Source organism: Aedes albopictus, chromosome 1 (assembly GCF_035046485.1).
Source record: "Aedes albopictus strain Foshan chromosome 1, AalbF5, whole genome shotgun sequence".
Taxonomy (NCBI): Eukaryota; Metazoa; Arthropoda; class Insecta; order Diptera; family Culicidae; genus Aedes; species Aedes albopictus.
In genome coordinates this window covers 63506629-63527736 of record NC_085136.1, presented here as the reverse complement: position 1 = coordinate 63527736, position 21108 = coordinate 63506629, and the positions used below count along the sequence as shown (strand labels likewise).

Below are 21108 nucleotides of genomic sequence, written 5' to 3'. Positions count from 1 at the left end.
GCTCGCGGCAGTAGCGGTCTCCATACTACGGTATGGCGCCGCTGCATGGTCGAAGGCGCTAGTGGTTAACCGAAACGTGAAGCGACTCGAGAGTACCCACAGGCTGATGTGCCTTAGGGTGGTGAGCGCATACCGCACGGTCTCAAAGGACGCAGTATGTGTGCTAGCGGGCATGATGCCCATAGCTTTAGTGGTGGCAGAGGATGAAGAATGCTTCGAGCGACGTGGCATAAGAGGTGCGAGGCGTATCGCCAGAACCTCGTCTATGCTGAAGTGGCAGAGCGAATGGGATTCCTCCAGCAAGGGTAGATGGACACACAGGCTCATACCGAGCGTGTCCAAGTGGACGAGCAGGCCCCATGGCGAGGTGAATTTTCACTTGACTCAATTTCTGTCAGGCCATGGGTGCTTTAGGTGGTATCTGCACAGATTCGGACACGCAGGCTCTCCCGCATGTCCGGAGTGTGCAGACTGCGACGAGACCGCGGAGCATGTGCTCTTTGAATGTCCACGTTTCGTGGAGCAAAGGTCGAGTATGCAGGAGGTATGCGGTAGAGATATCACGCCTGACAACATTGTTGAAAGGTTGTGTATGGGGGCGGACAAGTGGGACTCCGTTACTTCCACGGTTTCTCGAATCGTACTTGAACTACAGAGTAAATGGCGAGCCGAACAACAGCTAGTTGAGTTGGCCCCCTTCCCCATCCAGGAGATTGAGTTCAACGGGTAGTCTAAGTACTAGCCAGGACCCGAGCCTCCAGGGGAGAGTGAACAACTTAAGGCGGTAGCTGGTGGAACGCTTACTATTAGAGTGTACTCATGTACGGTCCCCCCCTTCTCGAAGTCATCCCTAACGGGCGTACCGCGAAGGTAAGGAAGAGAATGAGTTTTTAGTGGGTCGATCCCCACATCACCCGAGGAACCACCTCTTGGGTATCTGTTGCAGATTTTCTCATTCTATAAAAAAAAAAAAGAGTACCCCGCACACGACGACAGAATAGGAAGATAGAAGGGAAAGCAAAGAGTAGGCCTAGGCTAGTGTAGAGCGAAAGAATGGAGAGAGAATAAAAATGTACAAATGAATGTTTTGTGTCCATGCCGTACTGATGTTTTGAGGTGGGAATACTTTTAGGCGTAGCCCTTGGATAAAACCATAGTGAAGAGTCGTCAATAAAGTGACATGAAGGTTTAGCATGTTTTTCCGTTCGTAATTAATTTCTTGTTAATTCTTTTATTTTACTGGGGCGGTTCCCCGAAACAACCGAGACTACTCTCTAATTTTCTACTGGATGGTTCGAGGGTTGGTTAAGTCAGCCAGTGATGAAAACTTAGCGAACTTACTATATTACTACCGTCTCGTTTCCTCGTCTCAAGGAATAAAAATCCTTTTCCTTTTTCCATTGAATTGTCTTCCGAAGTCTGACGTCAGCCGACTCGTTTGTATCTTTGATCGGGAGTAATTAGACCCATTCCCTGGGGATCTCAACGGCCGGGCAATCCATAAACTGATAGGTGGTCTCCAAAAGAAGTGGCGCATAAGCCATCTTACTTTAATCCCGACAAACTCGCAGGCTGGCGTGTTACAAACTGTTCCTTGGGATATACCCTTATTCAACTGTCGGTGCTTCCGTAGAACACTTGTTAAGCTGGCATGCTTATTAATGATTCCGAATTGTTACTTGGGAAGGCTTAAATTCTTCAAATTCAATAAAACAAAAGTTTTCCTTAACGATTATTTCATGTTCATTAAGCATTGACAAAATAATTTATTTCTTAAATCGAATTATACTTCCAGCACAAACGTTGGTTAAGTAGATCCTAGATTATTTCAACATACATAAGAAAAAATAGACCATTTACATGCCTTCGTTTGTGATATGTGTAGCTCCACCAAGAGGGATTGAGCAGATGCAGTAGTTTTTTTTTTAGAATAGTTATGTATTTGAAAGTTCATCTTAGTTCAAATATTAAGAAAAAAGAAATGAAAAAGTACAGCACAGAAAATCATGTGACCGTTACAACTTAGCCTAATTTTTAAAACTATCAACGTCCTAGCTAGTACTTCGAAAACGAAACATTTACATCAATTTTGACTACCGTTTGGAAATTGGTTTGAAGGATCTATATTTGCTTTTCTTTTCCAAGCGTACACGGTTCCAGCATCGGAAGCTCTTGATGTGGACGAACTCTGCGTTAAACAAGGTTTATGTCGCGAATCGCGATGTCGTTTCCCCAAAGTCGAAGTTGAGGATTAAAGGTCGAATTTTTCAAATTGAGCATAACCCTATTCTATACTTCGAAAGTTCTGATAATAGTATCACAGACAAACAGACGTTAGAGGAAATTCATCGAAAACTTTTGCCCGGTGTCATTTTTATGAGCACACTGCCACCTGTTGGTAGAACCGCACGCGGCACTGTCGGCCATGATGGATTTGGGTTTGACGTTTTGCTGACACGCACACTACTACACAAATTACCTGTAATTTTCGTTTGCATCATTCAGCAACGTGTACACTGGCAAACGTCAAAGCGATCGAGCACTAGCGCATCTGGTGGAACGATCGCGTAAATCAAATGAAATTTGAATTGATCGTTAAATGCATGTGCCAAGCCGTTTTGAAGAGTGTTGCGTCTGTTTGTCTGTGATAGTATACAGAAGGCTCTAGAAGATTTTCAAAGGAATCTACTGTAAGTTACATACAAGAAAAACTTGCTAGAGCAAATGGTCGGAGATTCACAGAGTGACATGCTTTAGTTTTTGAAAGGAGACCGCGGATACCGGAGATTGCTGAAATATAGCTTATGAGATTTCTAAGTAGTCAGATAACTACCGTAGGTCATTGAAGGAAGTTACTAAACATTCGAGATGGAAGCTAGAGCTTCCCAAAAGTAGCTGCCATGGATTCTTGGATTTTACCGTCTCGCAAAATTACCAAATGCTAAGTAGGCCTGATTTTTCTAACGGCTTCAATAAGACTCCACTGGTTCTTATGTTCTCCTTATGTACACTACAGTTCTGTTCTTCAACCAACTTATCAACCTTAAATTCTAGATAAACATATCATTCTACTGGCTATTCATCAACCCTCCGGTATTACGAATTGGCCCCGTAATTCCCGGACGAGCCCCAGCTGCTAAAGTACGACGGCAGATGGGCAGCCATCGTTGCCGCCGGATGTTGGTGATGATGATGGCCACCGTGTCCCGTGGGATGTCCCGAGTGCGGATGGTGATGCGCCTGGGGATGGTGCAGGTGGTGGTGGTGGGCCGGATGTGCCGTCACCGATGCCGCCGCCGCTGCCGCCTGCTGCTCCAGGTGATGGTAAAGCGTGTGGTGCTGCGGAGACTGGTGCTGGTGTTGATGCTGCGCCGACGGAACCGACGGAGACGACGACGATCCGGCCGAATCGTAGTACACCGACGATGCGGACGGTCCTTGAGCAAGGCTACCGGCGCTAGGGTGGTCGATCGCCATGGACGAGGCGGTAGGATCGGAGCCGAGGGAGTCCAGGGGTGTGATCGTTTGAGCGGAGGGGGAGAGTTGGTGTTTTGGATGGAGGAGGGTGTCGGTGAGGGATCTTTTCACAACGGCTTGGCTGTCCAGGTATTGCTCGATGTCGACGTGGTCCTGGTCCAAGGGGGATACCATGTAGTTCTGGTTGGGGATTGAGGTGAGGGTGGAGTAATCCGGGGGGAGAGAGGGGATTGGAGAGGAGGAGAGGGTTGATTGGAGGGTCGCGGGAGTAAGGTGGTAGGAAGAGAGGGAGTTCGAATCGTGCAATTGGTGCATTTGGTTCGGGAAGTTACGGTAGAAGTCTTTGCTGGATGGCTGAGATGTGAAGGCCGACGAAGACGATAGGTTGTTGGCCGAGTAGCTCCACTGTTCGGTGGTGCGGTAGTCTGTTGCCGTTCCGGTGATGTAGTCGTTACGGGTGAAGTAGCCTACGGGGCTGTCGTTGCTGGACAGCCGGGAATGTGGCGAGAAGGACTTGACGTTGGCCAGCCCGGTGTACGGCGTGGTTGGCGGTGTGAGAGGTTGACCTTCCGTCGAAGAATGGATGGAGGCCGCGCTTGGGCTCTGCGGACTGCAAGGTGAGCCCATCTCGCATGGTCCCATTCCGTAGTATCGGTTTCCGGTTTCCGTTTTCATCGAGTACCCCGGGTACTGCTCGACGGATGAAGTCGACGAAGAGGGAGTCGGCAAGTCTGCCGTAGGTTGAGCAACTCTCAGAATCGCTTGCTGGTTGATGAAATCATAGTTGGCGTTGGCGAGTACGGTCGCAGTAGCCGCCTTCGTTTGGTTTGCCACCGCTTTCGATTTGTTTGCAGCGGCACCGGTGGCGGACTTTTTGGCACGTGGCTTCGGAGCAGGCGGTGGCGAGCTGTTGGAATCTTCGCAGTCTTCGTCGCAACAGTGCTTGCCGTGTTTGCCGAACTTCTTGGACTTTTTCCGGCGCGGTTGGTACTTGTAGTCGGGATGTTGGCTCTTGTGTGTCATCCGTAGCTTCTCCGCCTGCTCGATGAAGGGCAGTTTGTCTTCGGCGGCAAGGTTTCTGAAATGAGGTAAGAGGGTAACGTTAGATATTTGCACAGCTGTTTGGTTCTCTGTTTTCGGCGAGTAATGAAGGTAAGTTCTCACGGGAAATGAGTTGAACCCCCTCAGACCGTAACTCTAAATGGCTCAGAATGGTTAACACGTAATAAGGGTTAAACTTATAGCAGGAATCACCCTTCTTGTATGGTTGATTAATCTAAGCGTAGGAATTTAAAAGGAAACCTCAACGGCTGAACACGTGTGTAAATAAAGAGGGGAATTTCGCTGTGCGACGGAATTCAGAAAAAAAAAGTTCACCATATACGATCTCACCGATGATAAGGAAAAGGGGGAAATGGGCTAAAATTTGTATCAATCCTTGAGGTGTCTTAAATTGTTCAAGAAAAACATGACATTCTCAGCCCCAGTGTCCGGCCATTTGGCCGAATGCCGTTTGGCCGAATCATGATCAAAAGAATTCAGAGGAAGTTTTTGACATTCCAACCACAGAGAACAGACGTCTATCTTCGCTTTCTGCCTTGTGTAAAACTTTGTAACGGTCATATCAGAGTATGTGGTTATGCTCCCGTTGCGCGGCGCTAGCGTTCCATCACTTACATTGTTGTGTTGTCAAATTAGTTACCAGTGCTCGCCGTTTTTGGTCGTTTGGCGCTCGCATCGCTTTGTGGGCTAGTGTATTTTAACGATGAACACTGCCATCGTGGGGTCAAACCGATTTTATATGTGGGGCAGTCTCCGTTGGTGGCGCTGAGGTACACTTAAATCCTTTACACATGATTTCGACGTATTTTTGTTCGAGCTTAAATGTCTGTTCTCTGTGTTCCAACTGCCAATATGATTATCAGAAGTTTTTCCTTCTTTTAATAAGGCTATTCTTACTAGTTTTAATATTCAAGGATTAGTTGGCGTTAAAACTGCCAATATATCATCAAAGTTTTTTCCTTCTTTGAATCATAGGCTGTTCTTTCGAGTTATACTGAGACGGGGAACAGTGGTATGGTCACTTGGCTTCATCATTCCTTTTTCGGCCAAACAGCATTCGGCCAAATAGCGTTCGGCCAAATGACCTCGGCCCCTCAGAACTTTCCCCGAACTTGAACATATGAGCAGCATGGTCGTTCTATTACTAGGCCGAGAAGTGACACTGATTGTTTTCCCCACGTTTTCAGGAGAGCTTGAGCAAGGTTTTGAAGGATTTCATAGTGATTTCAAGAGGCTTCACTGCGTTTCATTAGGATTTCAGAGCGAGGGGGTTGCGGAAGTTAAAGGGGATCTGACAGGCTTCAGGAGAGCTTGATGTGCGTTTTGGGGGGTTTCCGAATAGCTGCAAGGCGTTTCAGTGTGTTTAGATACATTTCTGAAGGCTTTTGGGGTTTTTTTTAGAGTTCTCGAGGGATTTAGGGAGTTAAGCATGGTAGTTTCAGAAGTGATTCAGAGGGTTTCGGAGGTAACCTTGGAGGCTTCATGGAGTTTTGCAGGCTTTCAGGGGAGTTCTGGTGGTTTAAAGGCGTTTCAGGTCGTTTCACGGGGTTTCAGAGGCGATCTCAGGAGCTTTGGAGACATGGTTTCAGATGAGCAACAAGGGGGAAGGGGAGTTTCAGAGGCGCTTTAGTGCGTTCTAGATGGTATCAGAGGCGTTTCAAGGTGATTTAGGACGTTTTAGGGTGTTCAAGAGGCGTTGAAAGGTGTTTTAGGGCATTTCTTAGTAGTTATCAGGAGTTTCTCAGGCTTTGGGGTTTGAGGCTCACCATTTTTTTGGGGTTTCAAAGCGGCCGTTTCAGAGGCTTTCAGGGGCCGTAAAAGAGCTTCACAGGCTTTCAGGTGAGCTTCAGCGGGTTCCAGGGGGCTTCCGAAGTATTTCAAAGCGTTTTAGGTCGCTCGTCGCTTCATGGGATTTCAGAGGGGTTCTGGGGGTTATATGGGGCATAGCAGAGGCTTCAAATTCGTGCAATGGCAGGCAAAGAAAGCCCTTCAATTAATAACTGTGGAAGTGCTCAAAGAACACTAAATTGAAGCGAGGCAGGCCAAGTCCCAGTGGAGATGTAGAGCCATAAAGAAGAAGAAGAATAAGAGCTTCAGCGGGTTCCAGGAAATTTCAGAGGCGTTTCAAGGCATTTTGGGACGTTTAAATGGGACTTCTGAGGAGTTCTTGGGAGTTCTTTGCGGCTTTGCAGGCGTTCATGTAAGCCTCAGGTTTAAATGCATTTTTGACCGTTATAGAGGGTTCCAAAGGGGTACCCAGAGGCTTAAGAGTGCCTTGACAGGCAGGCAGATTTCAGGAGGTTTCTGAGTGATCTTCGGGGGTTCTATGGGGCTTAGCATGCATTCAGTTGAGCCTAAGGGTGATTTCAAAAAGTTTTTGGCCACTCCAGGGCTATCAGAGGCTTGAAATGGCTGCACAAGGCTTCAGAGGGTTCCATGGAGTTTCAGTGGTGCTTCAAGGGTTTTAACCATTTGATGCCGAATGGGTCTATTGACCCCGGCGATGAAACTGAGCATAAGAAACGCGTTCGAAGCCAGCGAGGTTGCGGCAGCGAAGGCGAAACAATCCGGCTCCAAAGAGTTATGGTGTTTCAGGGGATTTCTGACGGGTTGTCGGGGTTTATATGAGGCTGAGCAGGCTTTCAGGGGATTTCAGAGGCGTTTCAGTGCGCTTAAAGGCGGACGGGACGGTCGGGGAAATATCCGCCATTGCTCCGTTGCTACTAAGATGGTAATCTCAGATTCTACTTCATATTTTGCAACAAAAACCTATCACTGTGTATGCTCACTTGCAGTGCATATGCTGATTACACTGTTGAAAATGCTTTGACATCCATGTGCACAACAGAACATGTGCTCGATGAACAAATTGAGATTTGAAATTATGAAAAGAAATCCACGTACTCCGGTGAGACTCGAACTCACGACTCCCAATTCGCTAGACGGGCGCTTCTATTCCTTCAAGCTACGGAGTCACTCGACTATCTCCGTCGCCAGCAGGCCTAGAACTGAACTCGATTCCACAATCGCACATGGTTATCTTCTTTTCACAATCCAAACCCCCTTCGGATGGGATTAGATGAACATCTAACACATTGTCTGTTGTGCACATGTATGTCAAAGCGGGAGAGGAAGTTATTTTTAATTGTCGAGAGCTTCGGGCACTGCCTTCCAATCACTTATTGGTATGGCAATTAGTGTGCAGTCGGACTCTCGACGGGTCGGTCCTCGGCCGACCGAATACGGTAAGGGTGACCGTAGCACCTTACAAATGTCAATTTCTTGATTTTGCTTTGGCTGACCAAGCCATGTGGGAAATTACACTGTTGAAAATGCTTTGACATCCATGTGCACAACAGAACATGTGCTCGATGAACAAATTGAGATTTGAAATTATGAAAAGAAATCCACGTACTCCGGTGAGACTCGAACTCACGACTCCCAATTCGCTAGACGGGCGCTTCTATTCCTTCAAGCTACGGAGTCACTCGACTATCTCCGTCGCCAGCAGGCCTAGAACTGAACTCGATTCCACAATCGCACATGGTTATCTTCTTTTCACAATCCAAACCCCCTTCGGATGGGATTAGATGAACATCTAACACATTGTCTGTTGTGCACATGTATGTCAAAGCGGGAGAGGAAGTTATTTTTAATTGTCGAGAGCTTCGGGCACTGCCTTCCAATCACTTATTGGTATGGCAATTAGTGTGCAGTCGGACTCTCGACGGGTCGGTCCTCGGCCGACCGAATACGGTAAGGGTGACCGTAGCACCTTACAAATGTCAATTTCTTGATTTTGCTTTGGCTGACCAAGCCATGTGGGAAATTACACTGTTGAAAATGCTTTGACATCCATGGATGTCAAAGCATTTTCAACAGTGTAATTTCCCACATGGCTTGGTCAGCCAAAGCAAAATCAAGAAATTGACATTTGTAAGGTGCTACGGTCACCCTTACCGTATTCGGTCGGCCGAGGACCGACCCGTCGAGAGTCCGACTGCACACTAATTGCCATACCAATAAGTGATTGGAAGGCAGTGCCCGAAGCTCTCGACAATTAAAAATAACTTCCTCTCCCGCTTTGACATACATGTGCACAACAGACAATGTGTTAGATGTTCATCTAATCCCATCCGAAGGGGGTTTGGATTGTGAAAAGAAGATAACCATGTGCGATTGTGGAATCGAGTTCAGTTCTAGGCCTGCTGGCGACGGAGATAGTCGAGTGACTCCGTAGCTTGAAGGAATAGAAGCGCCCGTCTAGCGAATTGGGAGTCGTGAGTTCGAGTCTCACCGGAGTACGTGGATTTCTTTTCATAATTTCAAATCTCAATTTGTTCATCGAGCACATGTTCTGTTGTGCACATGGATGTCAAAGCATTTTCAACAGTGTAATTTCCCACATGGCTTGGTCAGCCAAAGCAAAATCAAGAAATTGACATTTGTAAGGTGCTACGGTCACCCTTACCGTATTCGGTCGGCCGAGGACCGACCCGTCGAGAGTCCGACTGCACACTAATTGCCATACCAATAAGTGATTGGAAGGCAGTGCCCGAAGCTCTCGACAATTAAAAATAACTTCCTCTCCCGCTTTGACATACATGTGCACAACAGACAATGTGTTAGATGTTCATCTAATCCCATCCGAAGGGGGTTTGGATTGTGAAAAGAAGATAACCATGTGCGATTGTGGAATCGAGTTCAGTTCTAGGCCTGCTGGCGACGGAGATAGTCGAGTGACTCCGTAGCTTGAAGGAATAGAAGCGCCCGTCTAGCGAATTGGGAGTCGTGAGTTCGAGTCTCACCGGAGTACGTGGATTTCTTTTCATAATTTCAAATCTCAATTTGTTCATCGAGCACATGTTCTGTTGTGCACATGGATGTCAAAGCATTTTCAACAGTGTAATTTCCCACATGGCTTGGTCAGCCAAAGCAAAATCAAGAAATTGACATATGCTGATTGTTTTTCAGCATCTTCAGTGCGATAGAACTCGAGATTACCATCTTCAAAATCGCGAGGCAAATTGTTAGAAAGAGAGGCAAGATAGGAAAAATAACACGGCGTCCCGTTTCACCTTAAGGGAGTTTCAGAAATATTTCTAGGGGTTTTCGGATGGTTGTGGGGTTTCAGATTCAAGGCGTTTCAGGAGAACTTTCGGAAAGATATTGAGGGGGGTTAGAGAGATTTATTCATCTCATCCTCATCGATCCTAGGGCAGTGGAGGACGCTTCTGCTCTTCTGAAGAAGGAGACAAAGTACATGATTGCGGGTAGAGATAGGTTTCAGAAGAGCTTCAAGGCGTTTTACACGGGTTTCAGAAGTTTCAGAGGGGATTCCGGGGGCTTTGTAAAGCTTTAAACACTTTAAGGTGAGTTTCAGCGGGTAACAGGTGATTTGAGAGGCGTTTCAATGCGTTTTTGGACGTTTCAGCGGGTTTTTGAGGGATTCTAGGTGAATTCATAAGACTTAGTAGGAGAATTTCAAGGCGTTTCTGGTCATTTCAGAAGGTTTAAGAGGGGATCCCGACGTCCTCAGAGAGCTTCACAGGCTTTCAGGTGTGCTTCAGCGGGTTCCGCGGTTTTCAGAGAGCATTCAATGCGTCTCTGGCCGCTTTTGAGGGGTTCTGGGGTATTTTATGGGGCTTAGCAGGTTTACAGATAAGACTCATGGGAGTTTAAGGCATTTTGGCTGTTTCAGGCGGTTTCAGAGAGGATCCCGTGGGCTTAAGAGAGCTTCACTAACTTTTAGGCAGCTGAACCGCAGGGGGTTCAATGCATTTTTGGCAGTTTCGGGGGTTCCAAAGATGATCCCAGAGGCAAGAGTACATGACAGACTCTCAGATGAGCTTCAGAAGGTTCTTGGGGGTTTCAGAGACGTTTCAACGCGTTTAAGGAAGTATCAGGTTAGTCACAGGAGTTTTCGAGGCATTTCTGGCCATTTCAGCAGGATTCTGGGAGGATTCCGGAGGCTTAAAAGAGATTCACAGACTATCAGATGCGCTTCAGTGAGATCTAAGAGGTTTCAGAGGCCTTTCAAAGCGTTTAACCCTTAAGGACGACTCAAACGGATTATGAGGGTTCATTCTAGGAGGTTCCCAGATGCTTAGGAGTGCTTGAGAAGGCATTTGAGAACGTATGAGAGGGTTTCTGAGGGATTCTCGGGGATTCTATGGGACTAAGCAGGCATCCAGATGAGCTTCTGAGCCTTTTCAGGAGGTTGTAGAGAAGATCCCGGTAGCTTAGGAGAGCTTCACAGGCTTTTAGGTGAGCTTCAACGGGTTCCAGGCCGTTTCAGAACGGGTTACAGGCCGATATAGATCGGAGGTTCTATGGTTCTATGAGACATTACAGGCATTCAGGTGAGTGTCACGGTGGTTTAAATGAGTTTTTGCCGCCTGGGGGTGGGGGGGGTATCTTGGTTATTCAAAAGGGATTTCGGGGGCTTCAGAGGGCTATACAGACGTCCAGGTTAGCTTCAGTGGGTTCTAGGGAGTTTCAGAGGTGTTTAGAGGGTTTTAAGGCGTTTTCGGGGGCTTTTTAGGCCTTCAGTTGAGCTTCAGCGGATTCCAGGGGGTTTCAGAGATTGGCATTTCTGACCGTTTTTGGGAGGAGGCTCTGGTGTATTTTTTGGGGCTTAACAGGCATTCGGGTGTGCCTCAGGGGGTTTCAATGCGTTTCTGGCAGTTTCAGGGCTTTTCAGAGGAGATCCCGTGCTGAAGAGAGCTTCACAGGCTTTCAGGTAAGCTTGAACGGGTTTCAGGCCGTTTCAGAGGCATTCCAAGACGTTTTAGAGCGATTCAGGGTGTTTTTGAAGGGTTATCGTGGTTTTAATGGAGCTTAACAGGCAATCAGGTAAGCTGCAGAGAGGGCGGGGGTTCAATACGTTTCTGGACGTTTTAGTGAAACCCCTCGGATCCCAGATAACTGCAGGTTAACTTTAGTGGGTTCCAAGAGGTTTCAGAGGTGTTTCAAGGCTTTTGAGAGCGTTTCAGTGGGGGCTTCTATAGGACTTAGCAGGCATTCAGGTAAGCTTAAGGGGGGGGGGGGGGGGGGGAGTGTTCAAAGGTATTTCTGGCCATTTCAGGGGATATCAGAGGGGATCCGGGGGCTAAAGATAGCTTATTAACCTTCACATACCCGCACCTTGACATCTCATTTTCAAAATGCTGGCATTTCGTCAATTTTCAGCCGATTTTTTTGAAGTCGCCCTCAATCGATCATAATTTGGTGCTAGTTTATTATACTCAAGTGGCCATGCAACATCCGGAACCATTCCGGAGATATTCCGGATTGTACTGGGGTCAGGGGGGGTGCCAAAATGGCAAAAAGTGATTATTTCGTGGGTTATTGTATTTGAATCATCAATTTTCAGCGTAATTTTTGTTGCGAGCAATGAAACACAACTGCAATAACCAGATTTGTATAAGTTGACCGATCCGGACCACCGTGACAGATTCCGCGGGGGCCTCATTGGGGACACTTTTGGTTTTCAACCAAAACATGTCATGCGACGTATCAAACTTCATGATTTCGAGAGAATGAGACAGAAAAGTTACACTGAAGTATGTATCAACTGATATGGCCGCTCCGGAACACCTGAAACAGGTTCCGCGGGGGCCTCATTGGGGACACTTCTGTTTTTCAACCAAAACAAGTCGTGCGACGTATCAAACTTCCTGATTTCGAGAGAATGAGACAGAAAAAGTAGACTGAAGTATGTATCAACTGATATGGCCGCTCCGGAACACCTGAAACAGGTTCCGCGGGGGCCTCATTGGGGACACTTCTGTTTTTCAACCAAAACAAGTCGTGCGACGTATCAAACTTCCTGATTTCGAGAGAATGAGACAGAAAAAGTAGACTGAAGTATGTATCAACTGATATGGCCGCTCCGGAACACCTGGAACAGGTTCCGCGGGGGCCTCATTGGGGACACTTCTGTTTTTCAACCAAAACAAGTCGTGCGACGTATCAAACTTCATGATTTCGAGAGAATGAGACAGAAAAGTTACACTGAAGTATGTATCAACTGATATGGCCGCTCCGGAACACCTGGAACAGGTTCCGCGGGGGCCTCATTGGGGACACTTCTGTTTTTCAACCAAAACAAGTCGTGCGACGTATCAAACTTCCTGATTTCGAGAGAATGAGACAGAAAAAGTAGACTGAAGTATGTATCAACTGATATGGCCGCTCCGGAACACCTGGAACAGGTTCCGCGGGGGCCTCATTGGGGACACTTCTGTTTTTCAACCAAAACAAGTCGTGCGACGTATCAAACTTCATGATTTCGAGAGAATGAGACAGAAAAGTTACACTGAAGTATGTATCAACTGATATGGCCGCTCCGGAACACCTGGAACAGGTTCCGCGGGGGCCTCATTGGGGACACTTCTGTTTTTCAACCAAAACAAGTCGTGCGACGTATCAAACTTCCTGATTTCGAGAGAATGAGACAGAAAAAAGTAGACTGAAGTATGTATCAACTGATATGGCCGCTCCGGAACACCTGAAACAGATTCCGCGGGGGCCTCATTGGGGACACTTCTGTTTTTCAACCAAAACAAGTCGTGCGACGTATCAAACTTCCTGATTTCGAGAGAATGAGACAGAAAAAGTAGACTGAAGTATGTATCAACTGGTATGGCCGCTCCGAAACACCTGGAGCAGGTTCCGCGGGGGCCTCATTGGGGACACTTATGTTTTTCAGCCAAAACAAGTCGTACGACGTATCAAACTTCCTGATTTCGAGAGAATGAGACAGAAAAAGTAGACTGAACTATGTATCAACTCATATGGCCGCTCCGGAACACCTGGAACAGGTTCCGCGGGGGCCTCATTGGGGACACTTCTGTTTTTCAACCAAAACAAGTCGTGCGACGTATCAAACTTCATGATTTCGAGAGAATGAGACAGAAAAGTTACACTGAAGTATGTATCAACTGATATGGCCGCTCCGGAACACCTGGAACAGGTTCCGCGGGGGCCTCATTGGGGACACTTCTGTTTTTCAACCAAAACAAGTCGTACGACGTATCAAACTTCCTGATTTCGAGAGAATGGGACAGAAAAGGTAGACTGAAGTATGTATCAACTGATATGGCCGATCTGGAACACCTGGAACAGGTTCCGCGGGGGCCTCATTGGGGACACTTATGTTTTTCAGCCAAAACAAATCGTACGAAGTATCAAAGTTCATGATTTCGAGAGATTGAGATAGAAAATTTAGACTGAAGTATGTATCAACTGATTTGGCTGCTCCGGAAAAACTGGAGCAGGTTCCGCGGGGCCTCATTAGGGACACTTCTGGTTTTCAACCAAACCATGTCGTGCGACGTATCAAACCTCATGATTTCAAATAAATAAACCAGAAATGATAGACTAAAGCCTGTATCACCTAATATGACCACCCGGAACATCTTGCACAAGGGGGCCTCATTGGAGACACTTCTTGTTTTCAATCAAACCATGTCGTGCGCCGTACCAAACTTCATGATTTAGAATGAATGAGCCAAAAATGATAGACTTAAGTCTGTGTCAATAATATGACCACCTCGGCATATCTAGCACAGGTTCCGCGGTGGCGTCATTGATGACACTTCTGGTTTACAATCAAAACCTGCCGTGCAACATATCAAACTTCATGATTTCGAATGAATAAGCCAGAAAAGATAAAACTAAGTAGACTCGACTCGGTATCGACTTGGAAGGGCGCTCTAGAAAACTTCCCATAGGTTCCTTTTAAATTTAGATTAAGCAATCCACAAAACGTACACAAGCTGTATATTTTCTGAAAAATCGGCATATGTTTGAAAAAAATAAAAGGTTAGATGTTTATTTCCAAAAATACTTTTTATACTTATAATATGAGTTGATACATACTTCAGTCTACCTTTTTTGTCCCATTCTCCCGAAATCATGAAGTTTGATACGTCGCACGACTTGTTTTGGTTGAAAAACAGAAGTGTCCCCAATGAGGCCCCCGCGGAACCTGTTCCAGGTGTTCCGGAGCGGCCGTATGAGTTGATACATACTTCAGTCTACCTTTTCTGTCTCATTCTCCCGAAATCATGAAGTTTGATACGTCGCACGACTTGTTTTGGTTGAAAAACATAAGTGTCCCCAATGAGGCCCCCGCGGAACCTGTTCCAGGTGTTCCGGAGCGGCCGTATGAGTTGATACATACTTCAGTCTACCTTTTCTGTCTCATTCTCCCGAAATCATGAAGTTTGATACGTCGCACGACTTGTTTTGGTTGAAAAACAGAAGTGTCCTCAATGAGGCCCCCGCGGAACCTGTTCCAGGTGTTCCGGAGCGGCCATATCAGTTGATACATACTTCAGTCTTCTTTTTCTGTCTCATTCTCTCGAAATCTGGAAGTTTGATACGTCGCACGACTTGTTTTGGTTGAAAAACAGAAGTGTCCCCAATGAGGCCCCCGTGGAACCTGTTCCAGGTGTTCCGAAGCGGCCATATCAGTTGATACATACTTCAGTCTACTTTTTCTGTCTCATTCTCTAGAAATCAGGAAGTTTGATACGTCGCACGACTTGTTTTGGTTGAAAAACAGAAGTGTCCCCAATGAGGCCCCCGTGGAACCTGTTCCAGGTGTTCCGGAGCGGCCATATCAGTTGATACATACTTCAGTCTACTTTTTCTGTCTCATTCTCTCGAAATCAGGAAGTTTGATACGTCGCACGACTTGTTTTGGTTGAGAAACAGAAGTGTCCCCAATGAGGCCCCCGCGGAACCTGTTTCAGGTGTTCCGGAGCGGCCATATCAGTTGATACATACTTCAGTGTAACTTTTCTGTCTCATTCTCTTGAAATCATGAAGTTTGATACGTCGCATGACATGTTTTGGTTGAAAACCAAAAGTGTCCCTAATGAGGCCCCCGCGGAACCTGTCACGGTGGTCCGGATTGGTCAACTTATACAAATCTGGTTATTGCAGTTGTGTTTCATTGCTCGCAACAAAAATTACGCTGAAAATTGATGATTCAAATACAATAACCCACGAAATAATCACTTTTTGCCATTTTGGCACCCCCCCTGACCCCAGTACAATCCGGAATATCTCCGGAATGGTTCCGGATGTTGCATGGCCACTTGAGTATAATAAACTAGCACCAAATTATGATCGATTGAGGGCGACTTCAAAAAAATCGGCTGAAAATTGACGAAATGCCAGCATTTTGAAAATGAGATGTCAAGGTGCGGGTATGTGAAGGTTAATCTTCTAGATGAGCTTCAGCGGGTTGCAGGAGGGCATTTTATTTAGGACGTTTCAAGGGGGTTTCTGAGGGATTCTCGGGGGTTCTTTGGGGCTCGGAATTCGGTTGAGCCTCAGGGTGGTTTCAACGAGTTTTTTGCCACTTCAAGCTTTAGAGCTTTAGAGGGCTGCACAGACGTTGAGGTAAGCTTCAGCGTGATCCATGGAGTTTCAGAGGTGTTTTGAGGGTTTTAACTCTTCGATGCCGGAGGGGACATGTATGACCCTGGCGATGAAACCGAGCATAAGTAACGTGTTCGAGGCCGGCGAGGTTGAGGCGGCGAAGGCAAAACAATCCGGCTCCAAAGGCTTAAGGTGTTTCAGAGGATTTCTGACGGGTTGTCGGGGTTTTCATGGGGCTAAGCAGCCTTTCGGGGGATTTCAGAAGCGTTTCAGTGCGCTCAAGGGAGTTTCAGAATTATTTCTAGGGGTCTTCGGATAGTTGTGGGATTTCAGATTCAAGGCGTTTCAGGAAGATTTATTCATCTCATCCTCATCGATCGTAGGGCAGTGGAGGCCGTTTCTGCTCTTCTGAAGAAGGAGACAACGAAAAATGGCTTGACAATAAAATCTACCAAGACAAAATACATGATTGCGGGTAGAGGTAGAGTCAAGCCTAGTGGTGTTAGTGCTGATCAAGTGATTGATGGAGATGTGTTTAAAGTTGTTGAAATTTATTATTAAACATGGAACATGGAACACTTGTGATAATGAGGTTTCCGTGAAGTGAAAAGGCATATTGCAGCTGCGGATACCGATAGCGAAATTTGCTTAGGCTTTACGTACAAGTTCGAGAAAACTTTACGAACATTGCCCAATCCTGACCAAAAAATGCTCTAGATTGAAATAAAATTCCGCTGAATGTACACATCAAGGCAAGAAATTTTATGGTACACAAGTGAACGTTTTACCCCTTCCACCTCATTTCTTATCAAAACCTTCTTCATGCTGATAAAAAAGCTTATCTTCTCAGTGCAAGGGGTTAGTTTCCCCCTGATGTTTATATTTACCTATAATTCTATTGACATTCAATTGGCGCTGCTGATAAAGAAAGCATGGTAGCGCGGCGCGGTGACAGGAAATAATGCCCCGTTGACCCTCGTCGACCCCTCGGTTCACGGAATCAAAATTTTACGACTCATTTAACGCATTGGGCAGATAACAAAGGCCGTCGAATGGCAAAAATGAAAAAAAAAATAATACGAGTGACTATGTAAACATAATCGCCGAACGATTGTAGTACAGCTGTGTTATCATCCCACAATAATTGACGGACGATTCCGGCTAATTGTTACTGCTTGATGGGAGGCACCATCAGCCGTCGTGAGTGGCATAACCTTCCGGGCGCGGATCATCGAAGATGCATACGTATTGCTACTTGTTATCATTTCGGGCTGATCGACAAATCTTATTACTTCCACATAGAGCAGACATGACATGCTGCACAAAAGTTTTTCCAACTATGTTGAGTAATTAGACACTTTGTCTGCTCGGATCGCATACTTAATTTGGATCCATCCAGCGTTGGGCGTATTGCGGATTTTTAGAAAAAAATTCACCCTGCGGTAGCCGCCGAGTTCTACCGCAGCCATGAAAATCATCGTATCATTGAAAAGTTTGACCAAATCAAAGCATGCTTGCAAAGTGAAATATTCTGAAAAGCAACAACAAATAATGTTCATCGGCGTCGTATCCAAGGCTCCAGCCGAGGTATCCTTAGACTGATTGATGATACCTGGGTGAAAACCATCAGTCTGACAGCTGCGGTGGCTTTTAAATCTTCCGTAAAATTGAACATTTCCTCTTAATTAGCAATATCAGCCTAATTAAAGCTCATTTCTTTTAACTGAACCGTACGCTTGTTTTAAATCAATGAACAAATAATGAGTCTGCATGTTGTTTATATTCCCGAAATGTATTTAGGATCATCCGCAGGTTAAATATTTGATCCGTCGTTGTTCGACCCTCACGAAAACCAGCCTGGTATTCGTTGGCGAAGAACTCTTCAAGAGGACTCAGTCTGTTGAACAGGACACGCGACAGTATCTTATATACCGATTTATAGTACAGTCATAGCACAATCATAGGGGTCATTTCCATTTCATTAACATGGTGAACCGCCGGACTAATAAAATTGTGACAGAGTGACGCATAATTTTGCTATGACTGTACCTCTGCGCAGACCATTATCGTTGGTAACGGAATGAAGGCTTTCCGTTCCAATGACAGATCGAAAGAAACTTTCTCTGCTGATCTGCACATTTGCATCTCCGATGGCTATTTTGACGTCTTGTTGTGGGCACTGTCCGTAGGCCTTATCAAGGCTCTCATAGAATCATAGGCTCATCATCCTTCATGTCATCGGGTTTGAAACCTGCTGATGTAAATTCCGATTAAATATGTAATCTGCTTGTTCAGACATAGGGTGTGGTGTGGTTTTTGAAGTGGTTTCGGATAGGCCATGCGGAAATAACTCGAAGAAAACCACGAATAACTTTAAATAAACGAGAGATATATTTGGAAAAAGTGTTTCGCACTTTTACATTTGATATTGTTTGTTTTTTGGCCTTAGGCTAGTTCATTTCGGGACCCACGTTTTACTTCCCTTTCGAAGGAAGAACTCACATTTTGAGAGTTTGTCGGGAGTGGAATTCCATCTCAGGATCCCAGGTCCTCGGCTTGATAGTCACATGCTTTAACCATCACACCAGGACCGCTCCACTGATATTGTTGTTGGCTCATTGATTTAGCTCAAAGGAGTAGAGAATGATGGGAGCAAAACAAGAGTATTCTCATTGGATCAGAACAAAGTAAGGGCGAGTACGGTAGTACGGTGCTTAGCCACGGTAGTCTTCTCTACGTTCCAATCCTAAGTTACGTCAGAGCCCTCTGAAAGCGGCAACCGGCAGGCCTTGTTACTGGTAGGTAGGGAAGCACACGTGCTACCAGGACAAAAGAGCTCGGCAAGCTTGGCAGAGCAACGGCTTTTCGTGTGAGGCCGGGTTCTACAACAACCTCTTTTCCTGGCTAGCGCGATCTGGAGCACCTCTCTGGTCTCAAGGTCGGCTGGAGTGGTATCTATTTGGCTAATCAGAACTCGGATATGTGGGTGTAATGGAAAAAAGCTGGTGATTTATAATTTTACAGTTTTATTGTTCTAGCATTTACAATACTGTGTGGGTGAGTGTGTGTGTGTGTGTGTGTTCTGTAGTTCTTAATAAATATCTATAGGGCCGGTCGCGAACTGCTGGCGAACTGGCGGGAGCGCTTGGTGGGAACTCGCCTGGGACTGGGGGGGGGGGGGGAGGTTTGGATCAGCGACAATGACAGTTAGCAAACGTAGGGGAGACCACGTAGGTATCGGCAGCATCAGTACTCCGTGGGGTCTGAATCCATTCGTCACCGTCGGTTTGAGGACCGGCGAGGTTAGGTTTCCGAAGACCTCGCGTTTTCGACCTTCATGATGGCGGGGCTCTCAGCAAACTATGGGGTACTTCGACCAGGCCAAACGGTCCACTTTGGCACGTCCGCAGACTCCGGGTCACCGGCTCTATCCGTAATGCCGGACAAGAAGCGGGTTTTGGGTAAAAATTAATGGGTCCTAATATCGGAAAAATGCCGCCTTAGATTTCAACACCACCTCAATTTCTTCACTAATTTATTCCATACCTGATTCTCCACGTTTAACTTTAAAACGTATTCACAAACTTTTTCCAAATTAACTCTCAACTTTTACTTTTTCAACAACCTTTAAACGACTTTATCGAAAGAGAGCCTCTCGAGAAATAGGCAGGCTGACTCATTCCTTTAACGCTGCCTCATCCCTCTATCTTTCAATAGCCATCTTCTCCTTTTCGCTTTTTCCCTTTGTATTCTCCTCCACTGAACTGTATTTATTAGTGTTTTTATTGTGGTGTGGTGAATATGTATGAATATGTGTAGGGGTTTTTTTATGGCATTAGGCTAACTTAAATTTTTGAATAAATAACACGGAGACATGCAATACATATATTTTCACGAATAGAATAAACAAATTAACACATATACACAGACAAACGGTAACAGCCTTTTGTCATGATGTCCGCTTCTTGATTCGACGACTGTACGAACTGGATCTGGAAATCATGCTTACTTTGGACTCCGCAGAACTCTACGATCGAATAAAGTTCGCCGTAACACGAAGTTAACAATCTACAAAACGCTGATTAGACCGGTCGTCCTCTATGGGCACGAAACATGGACCCTACGTGCAGAAGACCAACGCGCCCTTGGAGTTTTCGAACGGAAGGTGTCGCGTACCATCTACGGCAGAGTGCAGATCCAAGACGGGACTTGGAGAAGGCGAATGAACCACGAGCTGCATCAGCTGCTGAGAGAACCAACCATCGTCCATACCGCGAAAATCGGGAGGCTGCGGTGGGCGGGTCACGTCATTAGGATGTCGGATAGCAACCCGACCAAAATGGTTCTCGAGAGTCATCCGACCGGTACAAGAAGACGTGGAGCGCAGCGAGCTAGGTGGGCCGACCAAGTGAAGGACGATCTGCGGACCCTACGTAGAGTGCGGAACTGGAGACAAGCTGCCATGGACCGAGTGGAATGGAGACGGCTACTATGTACAGCAGAGGCCACCCCCGGCCTGATCGGTAAGGTAAGTATGGTGTTGTAAACCTTAGGCAGGGGTTTCTAATCTAGGGCCACGGGCCATGCAAACTTCTCAAGAACCAGAAGTGCGATGAGTGGTATTGTTTTTTTTTTTTCAGATTATGCAGTCAGTGGTTTCCAAACTGTGTTAACGTGCTATTTGGCTTATAGTTAACTAGTATGGGTCTGTTCATGATACAGGTTGACCAAATTTTGCCCATTCATATGCCCCTCATCCTCCTGAAACTTTCATGCGGCCTCATGAAACCTCGCTCAAACTCCCAGAGAACCCCCTAATACGACGATAAGATCCCCTGAAACTTCCTGATATTCTCCCTTGAATCTCTTGGGAACCCCTGCAACGCTCATGAGGCCTCCTAGAACTCCTCCTGAACCTCTTACACACCCTCTAGAATCCCCTGGGAACCCCAGAAACTCCCAAGAATCACTTGAAAGGCCCCTGAGACCCCCTGGAACCCCTGTTGAAACCGCAAGAGAACCCCTGAAACGCCTTAGACCACCTAAAATGCCCCTGAGACCCCCTGGAACCCCAGTGTTATTTGAACACTGTGACCCTCTGAAACACTCATTATACCCCCTGGAACTTCGCTTGTAATCCCCTGAGAGCTCCCAAAATGACACTGAGACACT

The 21108-nt window shown here is 46.3% G+C and overlaps 1 protein-coding gene across 1 annotated transcript in view; it reads right to left on the bottom strand.

The window, feature by feature from the left end:
- Positions 1-1719: 1719 nt before the first annotated feature.
- The window catches only part of LOC109406871 (transcription factor Sox-8), a 78522-nt gene continuing 59133 nt past the window's right edge, over positions 1720-21108 (bottom strand). Inside the window, exon 3 of the mRNA XM_062844657.1 lies at positions 1720-4555. Coding sequence (XP_062700641.1) covers positions 3097-4555 — 1459 coding nt within the window. The 3' untranslated portion in view covers positions 1720-3096. The remainder of the gene's footprint in view (positions 4556-21108) is intronic.